This window comes from Paroedura picta, chromosome 5 (genome assembly GCF_049243985.1).
Source record: "Paroedura picta isolate Pp20150507F chromosome 5, Ppicta_v3.0, whole genome shotgun sequence".
Classification (NCBI taxonomy): domain Eukaryota; kingdom Metazoa; phylum Chordata; class Lepidosauria; order Squamata; family Gekkonidae; genus Paroedura; species Paroedura picta.
Window position 1 is genome coordinate 51,221,842 of NC_135373.1, and position 17,643 is coordinate 51,239,484.

The 17,643-nt window shown below is 43.3% G+C and overlaps 1 protein-coding gene across 4 annotated transcripts in view; it reads right to left on the reverse strand.

Moving 5' to 3' along the window:
* Positions 1-1,637: 1,637 nt before the first annotated feature.
* ELAPOR2 (endosome-lysosome associated apoptosis and autophagy regulator family member 2) overlaps positions 1,638-17,643 on the reverse strand; it is a 37,936-nt gene continuing 21,930 nt past the window's right edge. For all 4 annotated transcript variants that reach the window (XM_077337868.1, XM_077337869.1, XM_077337871.1 and 1 more), the window contains 12 exons: positions 16,504-16,594; positions 15,889-15,991; positions 14,796-14,933; positions 13,850-14,113; positions 13,066-13,236; positions 11,582-11,771; positions 10,074-10,170; positions 9,522-9,623; positions 9,035-9,161; positions 6,166-6,344; positions 4,775-4,940; positions 1,638-4,271 (listed from right to left, as the gene is read on the reverse strand). In XM_077337868.1, the coding sequence (XP_077193983.1) occupies positions 4,212-4,271; positions 4,775-4,940; positions 6,166-6,344; positions 9,035-9,161; positions 9,522-9,623; positions 10,074-10,170; positions 11,582-11,771; positions 13,066-13,236; positions 13,850-14,113; positions 14,796-14,933; positions 15,889-15,991; positions 16,504-16,594 (1,688 nt within the window). In that variant the 3' untranslated portion in view covers positions 1,638-4,211. The remainder of the gene's footprint in view (positions 4,272-4,774; positions 4,941-6,165; positions 6,345-9,034; positions 9,162-9,521; positions 9,624-10,073; positions 10,171-11,581; positions 11,772-13,065; positions 13,237-13,849; positions 14,114-14,795; positions 14,934-15,888; positions 15,992-16,503; positions 16,595-17,643) is intronic.

A 17,643-nucleotide genomic window follows, 5' to 3' on the forward strand; every position in this document is an offset into this window, starting at 1 on the left:
ACAAATAAATCTCTTCATTAAAAGGTCTCCAGTTTCAAGTCCTGGGCTGATTCTGCACTTACTTTGTTTATTCTGTTGTGGATCCTGCTGAATTCAGATCGATTTGAACTTGGGTCTTCCTGTATTCCCCCGCCCCCCATTGAAACAGAAAGTGTTCTGCACTCGATTGGGGAATCTCAGAAGGGGGGGGGGAGCCAAGTGCAACAGGAGCCTCTTTCTTTTCTTGAAGGGAGGGGGGAGGATTAGAGACAGCAGAGGGGGGAAAAACCAAGAGGCAAATCTCTGCTGAGAGAAGTTAGGGCTTCTAGTCCAACCCTCTGCACCATACAGGATACCCACAACCCTATCACTGACAGTGTACCCTGCCACCCCCTTGAATCTTCACAGAATCAGCCTCTCCAATCACTACACCCTGGTTCAAACGGTACAATGAGGGTCCTTAGCTGAATAGCAGGTTTTGCAGGGGAAAGACCCCCTAATTCAATCTCCTCCTCATCATTTTGTATTCTAATAGCCTATGAGCTCATCTGCTAACACTTAAATCCATGAATCAGCCCACATAGACGAAAAACAGATTGTTCTGCAAACCTGGGGGGCTCTCCAGGTTTGCAGAACAATCAAAAAAAATTTTTAAATACATTGGGGGTATAAGCCTCTCCCCCCCCCCAAAGAAAAAGACTTCTCTGCACCTACAGACTCCTAACACCTCTTCCTCCCCTTCTAGCCTCAATAGGTCTGTCTGCAGAGGCCTAACTGGTATGTGGGGTTTGCTTGTGGGTGGTGGTGGGAATAATCCTCAATAGGCCTGAAGAGGTTTGCCAGTGTTGTTCATGGGGAGGGAGAGTCATTGGCTACCTAACAGCAAAGCACAGGAATTGCACTGGACTCACTAGTGTTGGGTGAATAGTGGAGAAACATGCCTATGTATGCTCAGCCATCAATGGGGTGTGGGGAGAACCCTCAATCAAGGCCAAAAGTCACAGCTAAACTCCCCAATGTCAGCCATGGAGGGGGGGGGAGAACACACCTCTGTGGGTCCAGGGGCAGTGGCTAGGAGCCACATGGCCTTGCAAATACAGGAGAACACAATTGGACATGCTGTTATATAAAATACACAAAAAGAAAGGAGACAATGTATTTGAATATGTATTTCACTTCCAGGTGCTTCTGTATGACCCATTATGCACGGGGGTTTTAGCGCACATTCGGGGTGGAATGGCGGCGACTAAAATCACGGATAACGCACGGAGCCGGCTGCAACCGGCTGCAGCTTCGGTGCATGCCGCCGAAAAAGCTGCGTCAGTGAAACGCGGAAGAAAGCGCAGCTTCCGGGTGAGCGGGGCGCAACCAGAAGCGGCGCCCGGATCGGCGCGTGCATAATCGGTTACTCTGGGTTTTGCTGCCGTCGCGCCCCGCCCCGTGTATAACTGGTATGCGTCGCGTCTTCCCCCTCCGCGTTTTCCATGTGACCCGAAATCGCCGTTTCGGCGGCCGTGCATAATGGGCCTATGGCGAGACAGGAAAAGCATTGTACATATTCCTTCTGATACCCGTAACAGCGAATAAAAGAAAAAAAACTCCTTTCTTCAGCAATAGTATAAAGCGATTCAGTAAATAAGCCTAATGTTCAAAGCACGTAAAATTAAGGAGGTTTTATTCCATATACTATGGCCAGTATTCAAAATGAAGAGAAAATCTGATTTGGCTTCATTTAAAAGACAGACAAGTCTATCCACCAGGTATTTTATACATAACCATTGCATTTTCCTGGTCTCCATGCATCTTGTACGCACAGGTTAGAATCTGTAAAAGTTTGGGGGAAGAACAATCTCAACACAACTTCTTTCATGACTGGGATGGATATAGATAAGACAATTTCTGTTAAATAGCACTCATCTCAATCTCTTTGTACTGAATTATTTCTCATCAACATCAACTCATTCTGGAAAAGTGAAAATCAAATGCCATTCTTAATAAACACTAACAATGAATAATAAATGCTCATGATTGAATCTTCAGATCATGGGTAGACAATGAGAGGTCCACATCTGACCCATCCATGATGCCCTCACCAACGCAAGCAGATCACCACCATTGCTCTACGGCCATTCACCCACCCACCAGAGAATCTTGTGTACAAGAATATTGTGTATTGAGGATGCATAAGTTCATGGTGCACACACCCTCACTTAATCCAAGGATTTCTAAATGCACCAACAGAGCTATTGGTGTTATAGGCCCCATTCTGTTAATGGCATTTGGAACTGAATGCAAATCGTTCTATCTGCAGTACAGCCAATTTGCTCAATGTGGGCTACTTCTGGCGCTACTTTTGAGAAGACAGGCATGTACCCCCTCCACAGGTGTGTACCCCCTCCAGTTCTGGCCTCCACAAAGCATCACAACGAAAAGGGTAACTGAAAATGATACAGGTCTGCAGGAATAAAGTTGTCCATCATAGTCTCTCTTGGAGATGCCAATATGAGGTCCCCCAAAATGGTACCTGTGGACACTATGGCCCCTGATAATATTTCCTCTGATTCCCGCCAAGCTACTCAGAAAGTGGACAGGGCCACAGTAAGGCAACGCTTTTTGTTGGCTGCTATTATTCAATTCAAAGGTGTTCTACAGGTGCAGTCACTAGAGGGGCAGAAGGCCTGATAAATAACTCAGGCTTGTGGTTCCATTCCCCTTCAGACATTCCTTTTTATCCCTTCTTCTCCCTTCCTGTCTCCCAGGCATTGCTTTGTTTCTTGTTATTCCTATTCTGTTATTCCTTTGCAAAGTGAGAAGGAAGGTATTGTGTTTGGCTCTGCCTCCTGTGGCAGCCATTTTGGGTTTGGCTTTACCATCCACATAAGCCATTTTGAGTTGGTGCCCACCACCCCCTTTCTAAACTCCAAAGGTGCCTGCAGGCTCAAAAGGATCAGGCTCCCCTGTACCACCACGTGCAATGTGCATGGATTCTTCTCTTCTAGACATAATAATGACATAACACACTGGTGTGTTGTCCAGCTCTAACAAAGTAAGGAGCACTCTCGGGGATTTTCATTCATTTTAGTAGTCTAAAAATATGTCCCATTTCAAACCATTTAGTACCTGCACACAGGGGCCTCATTGCTCTCTGAAATGTGGCAGTGTGAAGGCTGTTTCTTACTGGAAGGCGGCAAAATGGCAGAATCCTTATAATGTCCTTTCAAAGGAAGGGAGTAAAATGTCATGACTAAAAATGACTGCAAACCTGTGTTGAGCTGCTGCAAAGTGTTTTCTACAGTGGCAGTTGAATCCTAGGGAGAGATACATCTGCTATTGCAGTCCACAGACTTAGAAGAGTGTAATTCTGTTTACAACCACAGCACAAATCACTCCCTTCAATCCAGGCAGATCCTGTTGCTCAGAGTCAGCTAAGAAAAGGAGTCTGATTAGTCAAGGCTGCAGGGCACTGTTTTTTGTTTATAATACATGTTCCTCTCTTCCAAATCATCAATACAAACAGTCTTTTACAGCTAAAGAACTGATTTGACTGGAGCGAAACTGAACCGCTAACATCAGGCAAAACAGCAAAGGAATTAGATCTCAAGCTCTCAAGCCCCATTCCAAAGATTAAAAAGAAACCCTCCATGGTTCTTCCATCACAAGGACTCATCCCTGTTTTGGAAACTCAGCACTGAAGCTTGGACACATCCATAGCAACCTGGAGGAAACTTGCAAGCCTTTCCAAAAATCCTGTCAGTTTTCCCACTAGGACCTAAGAGATGGGAACGGAAGAGGTACAGGTGATGCCTGAATGAAGCACACGTAAAATTTGTACGATGTAGACGATCTCCCCTTTTCACAGGGCCATCCACCACAGGTGGAAAAACTAGTGTACCATTAAAAGGAAGCAAATTGCCAATTATGTAGCTTCCTACTAGATGGTTACTATTTTGAGAGGCAGCATTCATGTTATTTACCTCAGGCAAAGTGTCTTAGCCAACTCTACACACCTTCCTTTTTCTCCCTGAGTTGAAAGTCATCCGCAGTCTGTGACCCAAATGTTTTGTTTTGTTCACATTTTGGCAAGTTGCTCAGTCTCAGGATAAAGCTACATTGCCCTTTTGTTCTCCTTGGCTGCTGCACAGCGTTTCTCACTGGAGACCACCAGTCATGCTTCAACTGTGGCCCCATCTAAACAGAATTCTGGTTCGCTGGTTCGAAGGCAAGGTGCATCTTCATATATTCCGAGATCCTGAGGATTTCATCTGCACAGATTCAAAGTGGTTGTCCTTCTCCTGCATTGAAAAAGACAAGATTGTTTCTAAGACTTTGCATTATCCTCCTGTCCTCTGTTAGGGGGACTTTTGGTGCTCTCCCACCCAAAGGACTGATGGAGCCCACACCTGCTTAACTTAGAAACTGGAGGACTTTGACACAAGCTTTAACAAAGGGTCGTTCATTCATTGCCTTTCAGCATTATGTTCAGAGACCTCAAAGGAGTAATAATATTTTCTAAAAATGTGATATGGTAAAGAATCAGACCTGCATCTCAGGTCTCACCTCTGCCACAGCAGGTTGTGTGGTGTTCTAATTTCAATGACTTAATAGCTAAACTGTTGTCTTATAGTTTTAAAGAAGGCACTCTGAGCTCTGGAAAGGCAAGATTTAAATAATCTCTCTTCAGTAACGGGTGAACAACAGTGAGTAACTCAACAAAACAAAGAGGATGTAACATTGGAATGTAACATTAACAGAATTCTGTAAGGGATAAATGAGCCATTCTAAGAGCTGCACTCACCTTTGTCGCCAAAGATTTGAGTTTTCCTAGCAACGACTGTTTGTTGGAAAATACTATTTCCTCTTCATTGTCTTCCCCTTCCATGATAGCACAGCTGTCAGCTGCTGGAAGCTCGCCTTCTTTTGAATTTGCAGTCATTACCAGTTTGGAATATTTATACTCTAACCTGAAGGTATAAATACAGAGAGTTCTGGTTTTGTGCCTGCAACATGCCATCTTCTAATATTGAGCCACAACCAGGCATCAGCACTGTACTCTGAATAGATATTCTAGATTTGAGCAGAATTTAGTGAATAGAATTTCTGTTACTAACAGACTCTGAAACAAACAGGTGCAAAAGCCTTTAGTATGCTTTCTATTTACTGGACCCCGCACCTTGAACCTAACACGCTTGGCCTTGTTCAGGCCCTCATCAAAACTCATTGCTAATTATCTCAGTGGGATGACCATGTTAGTCTGTTCTGGTGTGTAGTAACACAAGGCTCTTGAGCTAGTCAGTCCTTGCCTTCCTGCACCCACCTACCCCCCTTACTGCTGTGAGACAGAAGCACTTGGAGCACTTGGCACATGCCACTCTCATGGATTAACCAGACAGAGTGTATAGATGCATTCTCCCCCTTCCAACCACCTCTAGATGGTGGTACTCAGCTTGTGCATATGTACTGAATGGAAACAAAGGTTCCACAGACTTTCAGCTCTAAGAAAGAAAAACATTCTTGGGAAAGTCAACAGAGAAAGGATGTGAATGGGAGTTCAGTGGTTCAGAGAAAGTGTGGAGAGGTGTGTCTGGATGAGAAAAGCCCAGAGGAATGCAGTAAGAAAAACAAAACCTTAACACTGCTAGCTAAAATGCTCTCCCACATTCTACTTAGGCTTGTAGTTCAATGACAATGCATTGAATTGGTTTGGGATTTGCCGTCAGCTTTCTTTTGATTAATCCATCGAGGGGGGGAATGGTGGATTTTGGGGAAGCTTTCTATTCACTTAAATGCCAAACAGAAACAGCAGTTCCCAGTTGGTGTGAAAACACTAAACATCACACAATAAGTACTAAAGCACAACCTGGGGTCAGTTTTGCCTCCCACTCTGGGTGGATCTGTGACCAACTTATTTCTTTCTCTATCTCAAGATCACTCTGCTTTATCTATCTCAGGCCTCTGCATACAATACATGTGATTGGCTCCACTCCATATTTGATTATTTATTAATCAGGCCACTGCAAGAAAGGTGCATGTAGATGAGAGGAACCATTTTAGTACAACTGTAGCTAACTGGGTCCTGTAGCAATAGATATAGAGGCCCCACCAATTCAAATCTAGCCCTATGTCACAGTGTGTATGACCTCTTAGTCTGGCACTGAACAACTCCCATAGGGTGCATCCTCTACTTACTTCTGATTCTTCTTCCAGAAATAGCAAATTAAGGCAATCAGCAGGACAGCCGTGAATGCACCAAGTGCTGCCCCCACTTTCAGCCAGAAGTCCACCATTTCACACCTGATGGTCTTCTTTTCAGGCAAGGATACACCTTTCACACATAGCTTTGGCTCATTCCAGAAATACAAAATCTCCTAAGAAAGAAAGGAAAGGGGGAAGAGGTTTTAGGTCAGTAAATTCTCAGAGGCTTTTCGCACCGGGATCTTTGTAGCAAATTGGTTGCTGAATGAAAAATCGCCATATAAAATAGTGGAATTCGTCGTTATGCATACCTGCCTTTGTAGTGGAATCCAGTTGCGTTTTGTAGCGTTTCCCACAGGCTTCCGGTCTCGGCAAAAATCGCTAGAAAGGAAGCGCTCTTGCCAAGCTCGTCCCGCCCCTGGCCGTCAAGCAGCCAATGGGCAGCCGTTAGCATGCTCCCAAACAGCCCCTTTCCCTTTTAGAAAGTTTTTTTTTAAAAAAACCAGACCCATTGCAACGAATCTGTGTTGATTCGTTGCAACGGAGAGACCCATCCAGCTGCCTGGTGTGTTTGAGCTGTCATTTATTCGTTGCCACGCTCCCTCCGAGTGAAACCCCCCCCCCTCTCACGGGCCCGATTTTCGGCTGAATGAATGTGTAAAAAATAAAGGGAAAATACATCAGCAAACGGGCTTCTCTTGTTTGTGCTTAGTGACTGAAGGGGAGGGACTGAAGCCGGGGAAGCCTCTAAACAGAGGCTCGCTGGTGCGTTTATCCCCGCTCGCTCGGAGAAAAAAAAAATGGCGATCGCTTCGCCGGAAGATCAGAGGAGAGAGCCAGGGGGAGGGACTTTGTAGAAACCGCAACAATGTTAACGCACAGGTCTTTTTCGCTAGTGTGGCAGATTGGTTGCAGGAATGTATCGCTTTCCGGAGGGTGAATCCACTTTTGGGGATTTCCCTGAAAGCGCTACAAGGAAGCGCTTTTTGCAGATCGTTTTCAGGTGTGTGGCAGATTGTCAACGACGTTGTGCATAACAGCAAATCAGTAGCGTTTTCAATTGGCAACCATTGTGCGATTTTGAAGGCGTGCAAAAAGCCCCTCAGTATGTGTGCAAAGAGCTAGCAAACTGCTAACTAGTATACCACAAGAGATAAATTAATAAAAGAATCAAAGGCTACTCTGAGTCAAATGCACCCCCTTCCCCACTACCAGAATTTGCACTGCATAAATCCACTTTCTGACCTTCTCCTGAGGTTGCTGCATCTCTGCAAAGTGCAGCTGGATCTTCCTTCCAAGGAGGAGGCACACCCTGATCAGTGAATGGCTCATATACAGACCCAGGCAAATGGTACAAAAGCCTTTCTTGCACATAGCCAAAGGCCATCACAATCAAACACAAAGAACATAAAACATAAATCCGAAGTAAGGATAGCTGCCATCTTCAGAGGTAGGACATGGCACGATAGGAATCTCTCCATGACAAAGGGTGGACTGTAGCATGGGGAGATTCGAATCTCGCTGTGTCCTACCTCTGAAGATGCCTGCCACAATTATAGGCGAAATGTCAGGAACTAAAATGAGCAGACCATGGCCACACAGCCCAGGAAACCCCAATAACCCATTGATTCCAGCCTTTGACCATTCAGAAAACTGAAGACCTCTACAAATGTGGTTTGCGAGGTTTGTTTTTTTACTTGCCTTGTTATCCTTCTAATTTTGTGTCAAACTCTCGCAAGAACACTTGCACACAAAGTCTGTGTCTTTTTGAAACCTTGCAACACCAATTTTTTAAAAAATTATCTACTATGTACATCCAAACGAAGAAAGGAAAGCTATCTTCTACAGGTTGACTGGTACGTGGCTGCTGCCTCTCCAAAATAGGCATGACTGTGGTAGGAAAGTATTGTCAGTTTTGCTACTAGTTATTACATGGAGGGAAAGCCTGAATCTGGCTTGCTTGCTTTCTTTCATTTCTATAACACCCTTCCATAAGCCTAACGGTGGTTTGCACAAAACGTAGGGATATACATTGCAATCATAACAACAACCACCATAACAGTGGGTTCCAATTGAACAACAGTATTATAACAATTGAAATTGCAACAATAACTCTCTGAACACAAACATATAGGGAGGTCAGTTTGGGTTCAGGTCAAGGAGGGGATGTCAGGAGGGCCAGCATATGATGTTGAGTTGGTCAGAACTCAACTAAATGCCTACCAGTGGAACTCCCAATTACAGGCCGTGCAGAATTGTGGGAGTTCAGGAAGGGCCCTGATCTCTCCAAGGAGCTCATTCTACCAAGTGGGGGGGAGGATAGAAAAGACTCTGGCCCTAGTTGAGGTCTGACGTGCTTCTTTGTGGCCAGGGATCACCAGCCAGTTGGAGTTAGTGGAGCATAGAGTTCTTTGGGGGATGTAGGCAGAGAGGCAGTCTCTCAGGTACACTGGGCCTAGACCTTGTATGGCTTTTGCAGATGGATATTCTTTCCTGCTTGTTGATGGATAACAATCAGGAGAGTAGTCACTCTTCTAGTAAGCTGCAGACTCTCTGATCATATAAACAAATTAGACTTGTGCTCCACACTATAATGAGTCCTCTGTGCAACTGAAATACTTGCCAGCAGCGTAAAGAATTCAAAGCTAGGGATAATTTAGAAGAGCAGTTGAGAGGCTGATTCAAATGGCAAAATTGGCATGTGGATTTTACAGCTTCTTGACTCGTCCATCTGAATACAGATCTTTCCCAGACTGCAGCTTGGGACCTTATGTCCCACTTTAACCAGGTACATCTGTGTTTTTCTAAAAGTACACACATCCATCCATTCAGAAGTTGTATTAATGAACAACCAGTCCCTTACCTGATGCCCCTTTTTACAAGCCCCTTCGATCTCATGATAATCCTGCTCTGTGCACAAGGGGCAGGCTTCAGCACTTTCCCACAAGAAATGGAAAGAGCAGCCATCACACGTGCCCACTGGACAAGAACTAGAACAGAAACCATTCAGTAATTCATTCATTGTCTATACAGGACATTAGCTTTTAGGCAATATAAGAAGCAGATGCAGTTAAAATTGGGGGGGAGGGGGAGATGAGTTTGGGGAAGTGATAAGTAAAGGGGAGAGGGCAGGGAGGAGTGGGGGGAAGGACTCTGTGTTTCTCTCTCGCTCTTTCTCTGTGTGTGTGTGTATCTAAGAGGTAGAGGGAGGGAGGGAGGACCAGGAAGGATATCATGGAAACGAGAGGTAAGGGGGAGAGCTAATGGAGGAGTTGGGGGAAAGGAGTCTGTACCAGCCACCCCTTATGTGGATGATTTTTGTTGTAAGATTTTTTAATCACTGTGAGTACCTGGGGACTGAAATTTCCCCTTGGCCGGGTTTTGCAGGATTGCATCTGAGGATCACAACAGAAGTGTGTCCAATTTCACAGGTGGCTGTAACTCCAGAAGACCTACAAAGAAATAAGAACAAGGTTCTCAATGGGACAGACAGATTTTTTTTCTTCCTTTGGCTGTTTTTAAAGCAACTCTTCGGGGGGGGGCACTGCCCCATGAAGACAGCTATTTCTGCTTCCCCCCAGCTCAATGCCAAACTGGAATCTAGAAGAAAGCTGCAGAATGCTCAGTGTACTGTCTATAGATATCCAGAGGACTACGATATCCACTTAAGAAGCAACATTTCATTTTTTGAGTAAGGTTACCAAAGTTAGTGACAGTGTGTGTATGTGAGTGTGTTTGAGACAAAAGGTCTTTCTGGGTGAGTTCTAATATATTCTGGATTTTAATCAGTTCTATAATAAATTCTAGCTTGGTTCTGTTAGTATTTCAATTTTCCTTGAACCACATTCCTCTAAAAATAGTTTAACTTGATATATTTGCCTGAGAGAGAGATTTCTACCTACTTGTAATAGAAATGCACATCAGGTATCTTCCATTCAGACTGATTAAACATTACTGGATTAACATTAATGCTTCCCAGATTTGGTTCTATAGTAGCTCCTGGACAGGGAAAAGAAGGAATTACAAACAAAAGGAACAAATGTTGATTTTTAAAATATATATACTTGCATTAAATTCAGCACATATATAAACTTGTCAGTGTTTTTTGATTTGATAAAATGGAATCTGTCTTGTGCTGAGAGCTGCGGGTTTCTAGGAATTTTCATATGGATTCCAAGGAAAAATAAAAAAATAATAGAAGCAGAACAAGATGCTTGAACCCAGGAAGTAAATGATCATGAATGACTCCAGCTTGGGTCTTATGAAAGGACAAAAATACACTGCCGTGTTGCTATGGGGAAACGTCACAACAATAAAATATTTTTTAAAAACAAACTTTCACTACCGCATTGCCATGGGATCACACAACAACAATAAAACATTTCATTAGATCCCTTTTCGGGATACTTTGTATAATGGTCTCTCTTTATGTTTGGCTACATTTGTGATAGGCTGGTCATAGTAATTGGGTGGACCAGAAACTTTCATACTCCATGAGCCTTAAAGAACTCTCTTTAGCAACCAATTAATGAATTCAAAAGGAACCAAGAACTTTTATAATCCTTGCATACCACCCATAACAACCACCAGCAAAGTGACAAAGATTTTGGAAAGCATCTTTAAAAATATTTGACCCTTGCAAACTTTACTCACTGTAAAGAAAAGAAGACCCAGAATACCAAGACAGGAATAGTTAGGACCACAGAAGAGAAGACCGACCAGGCACTGGAGAGGGGCCCCATGCAGAAGAATGGAAGGGAAAAACTCATAATCATCGTTATACTCTGTTACCTCTGTTATAGTTTAATGATAATGTTATTGTGAAAAGCTGAGTTCCATGTACTCTTTTCTGCGTTTTATGTAAACCACCCAGAGCCTCAGGGGAGGGTGGTATATAAATACAATCAGTCAATCAGTCAAATAATTTGTGCATGTAGGCAGAATCCTTTGGGGAGCAGTACACACTATCTAGATTCACTGAAACATTAAAAAGGAACAAGTATCAACTGAAACCTCTGTCAAATGTTTGGCCAAGTTAATGCAGCTGGAGACCAGACCCCAAAATGAACTGACAGATGGTCAAATGTTTTTTGTTTCTGGGCAAAAGTACAGTACATGTGCTATACAGATGCCATCCTAGACTGACAGTGGACCGTGAGGTATAGAAAAGCAGGACACAACAAATCCCACATTCATTGAAAACTGCAAAGTGTAGTCAGTGGATTAAGATGGGTAGCCATGTTAGCCTGTCTGAGCTGCAGAAAAGAGTAAGATTCCAGAAGCACCTAAAAAACTAACAAAATTCATGGTAGGGCAGTGGATTAGACCAGGAAACAACATGGCCGTCCCTTGTCTCTGCTTTGGAGTCACTTTATGTTTTATAGAACAAGCAAAAGATTAAGGTTCTTACCGAGAAACATGTCAGCGAGGATGGTGGACTGAAGTGCCAAAGCAGTTCGGAATCCCTTGCTGTCAGGGGGAATGATTGTTGACTGGCAGACAAAAGCCCTCACAACATTGGAATAATATTCTGACTCTGCTACCATGTCCTTTAGTGTAATATCAGTTATATTGTCAGCACAAAGTGCCATCTTTTCACCCTGTGGAAGTTAAATGGGAAAAGTAGGGATAAATATGGACTTTTTATGCAGGATTTTCTAGCTCATTGTGAATCAGAAGTCATGAGCCTCTCACTGTGAATTAGAGCTAATCTCCAAATAAATATGGAGAAAATTCTAAAAATTTAAGCTGTGCTCCCATGAAAGGTCTTTAGGGCTTTCTCCCATTATGCTGCTTTATGTTTTGATGCCCTCTCCCCTCGAACTTTGGCAGTGAAGAATTGGCAGGCATGTTGTGCCTTTCACTTTTTGTCCAATTTGGTACTATTATTTTGCCTTCGGTGTTGCTACTTCTTACTACTCTCCCCATGGCCGGTGCTCTCTTCTTCTTGGATTCATCATATGATTAGTCCCAGTCACTCAAGTATCCAGCAGAAATGATATCCCTGTACTGTGTAGTCAACTGAATTTGTGGATATGATTATATTAGTGAGGATGAATAAGGGCAACTGAGAGTCGAGTCAATGCTTTGTAGTTCAATCATATTTATGATACCAGCCAATCAGGGGCTGTGCCTCATTGATAGAGCATCCAGATGCTTTGCATCCAGAAGGTTTCAGGTTCAGTCTCTGGCATCTCCAATTAAAAGGAGCAGATACTAAGTGATACTGTAAGACCCCTAATCTGAGACCCTGGAGAGCTGCTGCCAATTTGAGTAGACAACACTGAACATGATAGACCAATGGCCTGATTCAGTAACTACAAAGAGAATACAATGATGTTATGTGCTGAGTAATAATTCAGATTTTGTTCTGATGACACCACTGCAGGCAAGGGGAAGTCAGCTGAGAGTAATTAAAAGCCATGTAAATAAATAGACAAAGAGTCAAAAACTGCCCAAAAGGGGGAAACAATTATTAACACTATGAAAAATATTTACAAAAAAAAAAAAAACATGAGTTTTTTGGGCTGAATCCTAAACTTTAATTACAGCCAGTGAATTCTATATTTTAAAATATATGTGCTGGTATGTATGTATGTATGTATGTATGTATGTATGTATGTATGTATGTATGTATGTATGTATATATATTTATTATTATTTCTCAATACAAAAGTTATACTAAAATTATTTTGAATTGATTAGGTATTATCAAGCTATCTCATCTCAATATACATTAATAAGATTATTCTGCTACCAATAAATAGAAGGCTACTACAGTGAATTTAGTTTTATAATATCTTCATGATGCTAATTGTAATGAGATGCTAGTTTGAGTGGCAGCCCTTTATCACACATGATCTTTGGGTCTGCTGTAGGAAGGTCAACACTTACTTGGTTTCCACACAGGCTGATGTTGAAGAAATGGAAGAACTTTGTTCCTCTTGCTGTAAAGCTTGGTCCATTCATTACTGAGCCAACTTTTAGGTTGCTAAAATCATAGGTCAAGCTCTGATTGTCCTTGACATAGGAAAGTTTGCAATCACTTAAGCATGCAGAATGGTCCTTGGAGAGGGAAGTAAAAAGAAGTGGAATTTTTGCACAGAAGTAATAAATAATCATTTTGTACAATTATATTTCACCAGCATGAAAATGGACATCCAATACAGAATTCAGCACTCTCAGAATCTTGATTTTTTAAAAAAATCAGCTAGGTGTCTAGTCATTATGCATGCAAAGGTAAGATTCTGAACATAAGAATTTGGAATTGTGGCTTATACAAACATCTGAATCCTGAACGTCTTCTCCTCTCCTTTACTTGGTGAACAGCTCTCAGTCATATTCAGCCTTGATCATGAGCTGCTAAGCCATGTACAATATTTATAACTTTCACCAAACACCAAATATAAACTCTGCAAGCAGTAGCTGCTTGTAAGGACCTGAAACATGTTTGTTCAGACAGAGTCACAGATAACAGGTCTGTCAGTAGCCATAGCCATATTGTGCTTGAGATTATCAAGTGATGGAAGCCAGCAACAAGGGACAGGTCTTTCCATCTGGTTCAAGTTCTAAGCTTTTTTAGCAGCTTTTGGCTGGCTGCTGCTGTTAGATGAACAATCCTTTTGCTACTCTTCTCTCCATGCCTCATTTCAGTCAAAACTACCCATAGATGGGCTACCTTGGTGCTTTGGCTGCCAGGCCCACACGGAACACATGCCTCCTGGCCATATACTTGATAAATGGACAGGTAAGTGTTGGGTGGACACTCCTTGCACTGACTGGTTTCCTTTTCTATGTAGTGCCCAGCAGGGCATGGGATGCAGGATGAGCCAGATTGTTCAGAACCAACAGCACAGGCCTGGCAGAAGGAGGCCACTCCATCGATGGTGTTGGTCACAGTTATCATGTAGATCTTTGCCATGTCATAGATGAGTTTCCTGCTCTGGGAGGTAGGGGGGAAAACAGCATAAAGTAAAACAGAGGTTCTAATAAAACATGTAGGTCATCCAAAGCATAGCCTTTACTCTGTTAATGCTGCAATATTCTTGCAGGACAACTGAACTCACTCGTTGGATTACTAGCCCCATTCATGAACACAATGGATCTAACCATGCTTACAAAGGTCAACAATGATAGTCTCAGAATATGAACTTCAGCAGCTCACCAGACCTCATCCCTATTCACTTCTTGTGGCTGCTGTAGCCCTGGTGTCTGCAGTGCTGTAGGTGGAAGAAGAAAAGTCTCCCTCTCTCCCCCTCCTTCCCCTCAGCAGTGATGGCACTGGCAAATACTGCCTCCACCAAACCCACAAAGTAGGGAAATGGTGTTCTCCACCTACTCCCTGGCCACCCTCCTTTCCTTGCCCAACAAACTGCAAGAGAGTCTGTGAAACATGGGGTCCCATCTGTCTTCCCACTTAGTCTGTCTGCTCATCAGCTCTGCCCTTCTGTTGTGGGAGATGCATTCACAGATGCCGTCGAGGGTAAGAAAACACTGCAGTGCACAACCACAGAGTAGAGCCTCTCCTCTGCCAGTCCAGAGGGCAACAGACTCAAGCAGTGAGACATTCCAGTTGACAGTCAAAATGTCACACAGCATGATGGAGAAAAAAGGTCACTACTTACTTTGTGGCCTTGATTTGTTCTCTGGAAAGCCCAAGTGAACGTATAAGAAGCATTTTTGGAGATAACGTATGTGAACAGCTGCTTCTCCTTCATGCCACTCCAGGATTTCACCACATTAGTGAACTTCTTATTGATATCCTGAAAGCAAAAGCCATTGACGAACTGAACAATCTTGGTCAGCAGAATTATCTATTTCTAGATAACAGCTGTGCATGCTCGACTGGGCATCTACAAAGGAATTGGGTGTCTCCTCTCCATGCTTCCTTATCTCTTAGGGTTCTTTCCCTCTCATCCTCAAAAGGCAAGGCAGTTCTTGCCATTTAGGGGCTCACTTACCCACCAACAACGGAACATCTGACTAGGTAGCAGTGGTGTCAGGGCAGGGCCCCTGAAAGGCCACCCCAAAAGGAGATGAATGAGCAGGCAGGGGAGTGAACAGAGGCTACTTTTGGACAAAAGGGGCAAAGATACCAAGTCACCGCAGTTTACCTGACTATTTGCTCCTCTCTCGTGGAGGAGTGGCAGCACCTGGCAGTATTTGGACATGGAGGAGGCACTACCACTGCTCACTGCTAGAGGTACAACTGCTCTTTCAGCGGTTGCTCATCTCGAATCATCCTCCAAGAAGCCTTCCTCCAGCCTTAGGCCTCTTCCTCCAACTTAAACAGCTCTCTGTCCCATGGAAGGGCTGCTTAAATTGAAGGAAGGCTTCATACCTGAGCCAAGGGGAAAGTGGGGTGTTAAATAAAATAAACTTAGCTCAGTGTGGTTGTAGTATAAGAGTAAGATCCATCCCACTTGTTTTGTTCAGCAGAGAGAGAGAATAGAAGGGCAGCTGGACATTCCCAAAACTAACGTCTTGGTATGGGATTCTGACACCTGCAGTCAGCCTTGGTATTGCACTCAGATCAGACTGGAGGGAGAGCTTTTCCTCTGCCCTCACAGACTGATCTGTGTGTGCAGAATGCAAGTTCAGTTGGTTCTGAAATGATGATACACCAATGGTCATGTAATAGTGCCCAGGTGGAAAAGTAGAATGGCAGATGCCAAACACAGTGAAAACCTTGTCAGCCCTGATCGCAACCACACTCACCACTATGAAATACAGTGAACAATCTGCGGAGCAGATGGTGTCAAACACAAAGGTGATGCGTCCAAGTTCTGAGTCTGTCATCCCAGTGATGGAAGTTGGCAGCCTGTCCAGCCAAGAGGGGGGAAAAGCATTTTAACAGATTTCAGAAGCTACTTGCTGGCCTACAACAACAACAAATGGGAGAGGGCCAACCAACTCCCACCAAACCAGTGCAATCACCTGTTCTGAGCCCAGCCTCCCTTTCTTTGAATTTAAATACCACTCTCTCCATCGAAGCAGACTTCTAGTGTGGCATGGCTTAAGAACAACATTAGACAGTACCCGGTTAGATCTTCCACTTTTTACAAGGTTCTTGTTCAATGTCAAGTGAGGCGCAAGACAAAATGTTGTGCTGTGTGTTCCCCATTTGGGAAATGTTAATGTAATCAATACACTAGTCCTGGTTGCAAGTCTGAGTTCTCCCTTTTGTACAACACATCAAAGTGGTCACTTGTGACATATATATATATATATAAATTTCCTTGTAGTGGCTAAGCATAGGAATGTGAGATAGATACCATGGGAAATACAGAGAAGAATGAGAAATCAAAATTCAAAACTAAAACTGCTCCTTACTTAAATCCTGGAATGTGAAGGTTCAAAATGAGGTAATCATCATCTGTACCTCCTGCCCCCGTTCGGATATGATCATCAGCTACTTCCCAGCCTGAAAAAGAGAAATCCCATCTAAAAACAGGCAATATATCATTTTTTTAAAAAAAGTATCAGAGCCAGCTGGTAGGAGCATATGTCCCTGATACTATATAAGGATGTGCATTTGGGTGTATCCAAGCTGGTATTTTTAAAGCTGAATCCACGTTGCAGAATCTCAAATGCTAGGTGCATTCCCAAAGTCCCAACACCTGGAAATATTCAAGAATGCCAAATAGCAATTATTAAAGGGTTGACATAAGTCTTTTGTAGTTGTTTTCAGAGCAACAGGAGGGAGGAGGAGGTGGCATCTTTCAGAAACAAATGGAGTAGTACCTTGGGTGGAACTATAGTGTTGTTTGCCCAGTCAGAGCAGTTGTTTTGCAGGCTTGTTTGGATTCAAATGTAGAGTCCAACAACCCTGTCCCTCCTCCATAGTCCCCCTATGTAGCAGATTTCCCAGGGAGAGGGAAGGAGGCAGTGGCAAATAGATTTTACAGGGGAATCAGTGTTCTTTGTGCAATTGTGAGATTTTGTTTTGACGTTGGTTTTGTTGGGCTTGCACTGCACATTGGCTTGCTTGATTTTGGCTTACTTGCTTTAGCTTGCTTGATTTTGATTTCTTTGGTTTGACATTGGTTCTGTTGGGTTGTGGTTCTGCTTTTGTTCTTTTTGGCCTGGTGTTGGTTTTTGGATGGGAGGCATTGACTAATGGTTGCTGTAGACTTGCTATTTTGCTTTTGTGCAGGAAAAAAAAGGCTATTTCCTCCCCTCCTTGGAAATACTGGAGAGTGAATGAGGGCACCTTCTTTGGGGGCCCATGGAATTAGCCAATCTTTCTGAAACTTGGTGGTTCTCCTAAATACTCGTACCAGAAGCTCTGTTGCAAATTTGATGTCTCTATCTTTAAAAACAGCCACCAAAACTGCTAGATAACTTTTGGATTTTTGAAAAATCCTAATCCAAATACCATAACAGTATTGGAATTTGATGATATTCATATTTCTCAGGTCCAATCTGAAAAATACCCCCCACAAATTTAGACACTCTCCTCCACTGACTACC